This window comes from Chiloscyllium plagiosum, unplaced genomic scaffold, assembly GCF_037043375.1.
Source record: "Chiloscyllium plagiosum isolate Xiang-an unplaced genomic scaffold, Cpla_swu_hap1 HiC_scaffold_4, whole genome shotgun sequence".
Classification (NCBI taxonomy): Eukaryota; Metazoa; Chordata; class Chondrichthyes; order Orectolobiformes; family Hemiscylliidae; genus Chiloscyllium; species Chiloscyllium plagiosum.
In genome coordinates this window covers 110,474,313-110,480,312 of record NW_028270142.1, presented here as the reverse complement: position 1 = coordinate 110,480,312, position 6,000 = coordinate 110,474,313, and the positions used below count along the sequence as shown (strand labels likewise).

At 39.1% G+C, this 6,000-nt stretch overlaps 1 protein-coding gene across 1 annotated transcript in view; it reads right to left on the bottom strand.

Annotated features, from left to right (window-relative positions):
• Positions 1-2,769: 2,769 nt before the first annotated feature.
• Positions 2,770-6,000, bottom strand: part of ccdc12 (coiled-coil domain containing 12) — an 88,413-nt gene continuing 85,182 nt past the window's right edge. Inside the window, exons 5-7 of the mRNA XM_043687963.2 lie at positions 5,537-5,571; positions 5,338-5,414; positions 2,770-4,266 (exon numbers count right to left, since the gene is read on the bottom strand). Coding sequence (XP_043543898.1) covers positions 4,187-4,266; positions 5,338-5,414; positions 5,537-5,571 — 192 coding nt within the window. The 3' untranslated portion in view covers positions 2,770-4,186. The remainder of the gene's footprint in view (positions 4,267-5,337; positions 5,415-5,536; positions 5,572-6,000) is intronic.

Below are 6,000 nucleotides of genomic sequence, written 5' to 3'. Positions count from 1 at the left end.
ACGTACAAAGGTCACCGCCAGGGTGACGACGTCCGAGTGACCAATCAGCTCGTTCATGTTACACCATGGGCACGTGACCCGGAAGTGCGGCACTGCGGATGTCATGCCAAGGGCTACAGCAGTGGAGCTGGACAGTAATGGGAGCTTGGGGTTGTCCTAAACCCTTCAACATCAAGGCGTTTCTACTTCCATTTATACCAAAACCACAGTTTTAATCCACATAAACTTCCCATAGAAATAAGATTAATAATACAATAAGTTCACGAGGAAAGGTCGGACGTGTATCCATTGGGGTTTAGATGAATGCAATGTGATTGATCTATGATCCTGCGTGAACTTGACAGTGTGTATCCTGGGAAGATATTTCCCCTTGTGAGGGAATCGAGAACCTTAAGTCGCCGTTTAAAAAAAAGGTACTTCCCATTTCAACAGATTGGGAGGTTTTTCTCAGAGAGGGGTTACTTTTTAGAATTCTGAAGGCTTAATTAAGACAGTTAAGATAGTTAAAGGATATGGACGTAGTTAAGAAAATAGCACAATCAAATCAATTATATCTTATCGAAAAAATAGCCGGAAGGACTTAATTGCCTACTGTTGCTCCTAGTTCTTCTGTTGTAATTATTGTAGCTGCATAATTTGTGATATTTCCATTATTTTAAGTGTCTCAACAGGTAGAATCAGAGCTCGCAGAACATGGGGCGCATTTGTCTGCTGGCTTTCTAAACGGGCAGTTCACCTAATGCCACTTCTCCAGATAACTATGTACGTGTTTCCTTTTCAGATAACACAATTCCCTCTTGAATGTTTTAATTGAACCCACTTCCGCCACACTAACAGACATTGCATTCCAGATCAGAACACTACATTTAAAAAGTTCCATCACCATTACTTTCTCTTCCTTCTTTGCAACGGCACATTAGGAAAACTAATGGAATGTTAGCCATTACTGTAAAATGATTTCAGTACAGAAGGAATGAAGTATTGCTTCAATTCAATAGGAGCTTGGTTAGATTGCACGTACAATACTGTGTGCAGTTTTCATCTCATCTCAGGTAAGATCTTATTGCCATAGAAGGAATGCAATGAAGGCTTGTCTAAAATAGCAGAAATCTTCTATAAAGAGAAATGGTCCATTATTCACTAGGGTTTCAAAGAACGAAAGGTGATCTCATTGAAACCTATAAAATAATTTAAGGAACAGACAGGCAAATACAGACAAGAGGCTTTCCTTGATTGGGGAATTCAGAACCATGGAATACAATTTTATTTAAAAATGATGAATTTAGGACCAAAATGAGAACTTCCTTTATTTAGAGAGGCGAATCTTTGGAATTCTTTACTCCAACCACTATGGAAGTGCAGTTTTACATCATTATCAATGATGTAAGAATTGCAGGAATTGTATGGGTAGGAGGCATTGAAGTGTTTGGTCAACCATGATCAGATTAAATGGAAGAACAGGCTCAATTGTGATCTCTGGTTCTTGTTCCTTGCACCAACAGGAAATGTGGAAGTGTTTCTTCTTGTATATGTTGACCTGACCCTTCATGGTTTTGAATACCTATATCAAATCTCATTTTAGCCTGTTTAATCCAAGAAAAACAATCCCAGCTTTTCCAATCTGTCTTCATAACTGGAAGAAAAACAAATTGCTAGAAAAGCTCAGCAAGTCTGGCAGCCTCTGTGGAGAGAAATGAGAATTAACGTTTCGGGTTGAGTGTCTCTTCCTCAGAACTACTGTTTATGATTTACAGCATCTGCAGTTCTTTCGGTTTTCATTACTGAAAAACCAGCTTATGAACCTTTTCTGCACATTCTCAAATACTTTCACATTCCTCCTGAAGTGTGATGCTTAGGAATGGACACACTATGCTGGTTGAGGCTGAACCAGCGTTTTATTCAGGTTTAACTTCCTTGCTTTTCCACTCTAAGCACCTATTTTTAAATAAAGCCCAGAACAATAAAGCCCAGGCTTTTTTTAACCGCTTCCCTATTGATAGTCTGCCTAACAGCCATTGGCTCCACCTTTTGCTACTAACTCATTTAAAACAAGTTGGAATATTCTTTAAAAAAACTAGGGGCCATAAATGCAAGTTAGTTTAATGAATAAATCTAACAATTAATTAAGATATTTCTTGGTGTGTTTGAATATGAAAATCAACCACAGGAATGGGTGGCACAGCTATTAGGTTAGCACTGCTGCCTCACAGTGCTAGTGACCCATTGTTCAGCACTATCAGCACTCTTTCTCCCCTAGCACTCCATATTCCAACTATTGCATAAATGCTAACCCCTCCATAATTAACGTCAGCTCTGTTGAAGTCATCTCGACTTGAAACGTTAACTTGCTCTCTCTCCACAGATGCTGCCTAACCCACTACGATTTCCAGCAATTTTTGTTCTCAGTGCAGATTCCAGCTTCTGCAGTAATTTTCTCCTACTCCGTTAGTATATTTGTCAGTCCTTGATCTTCCATTATACTTAACCTTTATCTTTAAAGAATACTAGCATAACATTCCAATAGAATCTGACTGACCCCAGGTTTAGAGGTCAATATCAGTACTACTGTACTACCCAAGGCCTCTGCAGATCAGGTTGTTTGGGTCAATTTCATTTGACCAGTCTGAGGAGTCAGGTGGTCAGAGCTGTTAATCTGAGTCTGGCAAACCAGGTTTGAATCAGACAAAGCAGTCTGAATAGTACTGGCTGAGATTATCTGACCAGTCATCCAAATAACAACGTAATTTATTTCACTGTAAACCAGTAGGATTGTTTTGTAATTTGTTTTATTATAAGTTGGTGCATCAGTTCATAAAAACAATGTACAGAAAAAGCTGTCTAAAATATTGCAGGGCAGAAAGCATAATCAGTTAACAAAAGGGTAAAAATCTGTTTTGTGAAATCCCAACTCTAAGTGCTGACATCAGTCATTGACAGAGATGGACACACTTTACTCAAACAGACGGAGATGTGGATGCATCCCTCATACAGAGATAAGGAGATACACATTTACAACCCTACACAGAGGAAGACAGACACCCAACATGAGAAAGATCTACAATCTTCAATGATACCCAGAAAGGAATAAGCTGAACTGAAACTCAATAATAAATTCTTTTTAAAAGAAAAGCTGCAGGTATGGACTCTTCAGAATTTCCCACCAAAGGTCATTAACTAAAATATTCATTTTCCTTTCCTCTTTCAGATACTACACAGCATCTCCATAACAACCAGCAAATTATGTATACTTTTGATTGTTTTTGCAGATTGAGAATTTTTAAACACTACAAAAACTTAGTCCTGAGCTCAGGTTGTGTCTCTGTCGCCATTGATGTAAATTTCACTCTATAATTTCAGTGCATTTTAATGTTACTGGCTTCAACTCTCAGATACTGAAGGTTTTTGTAAAACCTCACAGCTCCCCATTCTTCTAATCCTTCCAATTCACATTAATTTGATTAGATTTCCTGCAGGATCAAGTGAGCTGATGAGTGTCCATGATCATACGGAGATACTTATGGTCTCTCAGGGACATGTTAATTATATTGCAGGTGTAGGTAGCTTTTCCCTTAAACCAATTAACAATTCACCACATGAAAAACTGGAGAAAACATAGGAGCACGACTCAGGACTCCAAAATGACCAGTTACTGGTGAATAACTGCATAGTGCTTGAGACAGATTGCACTGACTACTATGTCCAGCTCTGGTCAGCATAACACAAAGAATCATCCAAACTCTGAAATCAGAGTAGAGAATAGGCTAAAAGGTGATCTCTCATGTTAGATGGACTGAGCAGCAAGAAAAACAACTGACATTTTGACCTAGAAAGTAAGAAACCAAGAGTGATCCAGGCAAGTATTGATAATAGTAAATGATACAGAAAAAGTAAATACTGAGCCATATCAAGATGAACTGTAACAATGGGAGATGCAAATTTAGAACGGATTTCAATAAGTTCTTTACTCAGCAACAAGTTGAATTGAGTTTCAGGAAAGCTGGAGACGGATGGACAATCACTGTAGAGAGGACTGCAGAATCATCTTGGGGGGACAAAAAGGCTGAAAATTCTCTTTCCTCTTCACTGTGATCACTCAGTGAGTACAGCAATAGTGTTCTTATTCCAAGAAGTCAGCTGTTGTGTGTTTGGTCTCCCCCACACCTCCATTGTCATGTGAAATTCTGAATCACTCTGAATCATACTCCTCCTGCTTCACAGCTCCAACTGCAGATGCCAGATCATCTTCATTACCTTTTAGTTTCTCGCCTGAGGGATGGAACAAAAAAATTAACATTATTTCCAAATTTTCAAATAGGCTTTCTTCCTTTGCCCCTAAACTACCATCTGCTAGTTGGCAGTTGTGCTCAGGACTTCATGCTCACTGCTTCTATAATCACACTTGAACAAAATCATGTAATATAAATAAAAGTCTATGCATGCATGACCAATTGAGTATATCTAAGTAACAGTATGATGGAGAAGACAGCAAAAGTGTGAGAGTACAAGAACTAGAAAGACATGCAAGGGAGAGTCAGACATTGAGAGAAAGAGAGAAGTAAAAGACTGACGTAAAGAGTATGAGAGCGATTGGGTGCGAAAGAAATGAATTTTGTGATAGTGTGTTAGGTGTTAACAGGATCTTGTGTGGTTGTGTTGGCTCCTAACCAACAATAGGACAGCACCGCTATTTGCTGAATAATGCACTGTACTGCTTAACTGTGGCTTTGTCTATATCTGTTTATTTTCTGATCTTCTTCTTCCTCTTCTGACAATGATGCCTGTTGAGCACTGTAGGATGTTGGCCTGCAGGTTAATCAATCGACTAGCTTTATGGCCACAGCTGAGACTGCTCCTGATCTCAGTGATCAGCAACAATGTTATCATATGGCAGAGCAGATTCAAGGGGCTGGATGGCCCATTCCTGTTCCCAATACATGTCTGTATCTAAACCTTACATACACCAGCGTATGCAAGTAGGCACAACATAAAATGGTGGAAATTACAACAGAAAAAGATGCTATTTAGCTGGTCACAGCAATGCTGGGGACAGCCATAGTCTTTTTTTCAAATTCTGCATGTCAATACATTCTTCCTTTCAAATACATTTTTAATTAACTTGCAAATTAACCATAAACTCTGCCTGGGTAACCATTTTTGATAAAGCATTCAAAACAGTAAGAACAATCAAGTTAAGGAATTACTTTTCAATTAGCAGCATTCCTTCCACTTGACCTTAACCACACTGAATAAATTGCCTCAACAATTTTGGAAATTCTTTGGTGACCACCATTGCTTCCAGTGAAGGCAATGGAACCTGATAATTAATTAATTACTCACGGATCAGTTCTGCTATTGCTCTCTGTGTCCTCTTCTCCAGCTTTTCCAGTTTCTTAGCTACATCCCTCTTCAGATCCCTGCAAAAGAAAGTCCATCAAATTGAACAACGTATCACCAAGTAGAACAGAAATTTGTATACAAATTAGGCACATTTGCTTCATAAACAGCATCTTGAGAGATTCAAAAATCAGACACCTACCAGTCAGGCTTCCTGGGAGCAAGGTTCACCAAGTCCTACAAAATAAAGTTTAAAAAATTGACAACATTTTAGCAACAGTTTGAGAATAGAAATTCAATTATTGCAGTTTTACCAAAACCAGATCAAAATTCAGGACGACTGGACCTTGGTTCCCAAGATCTCTTCCAGAACACTCGCGAGAGTGCCCCAATACCTACGAAGTTTGTGGCATGACCACAAGCAGTGAGTAAAAGTACCAATATCTGTTTTACATTTGGGGCACTTTGGAGAGACTCCTGTCTTAAGTTTCGCAAGCCACTCTGGTGCCAAATAAGCCCTGTAAAGTACCTTCAGTGGCATTGCCTGCATCCTATTACAAATCAAAATCCTCCTTACATTCTCCCAAATATCCACCCATGCCTCTGACAAGATCTCTACCCCCAATTCATGAGTCCAGATGCTGCACAGCCGCTGACTGTCCTTTG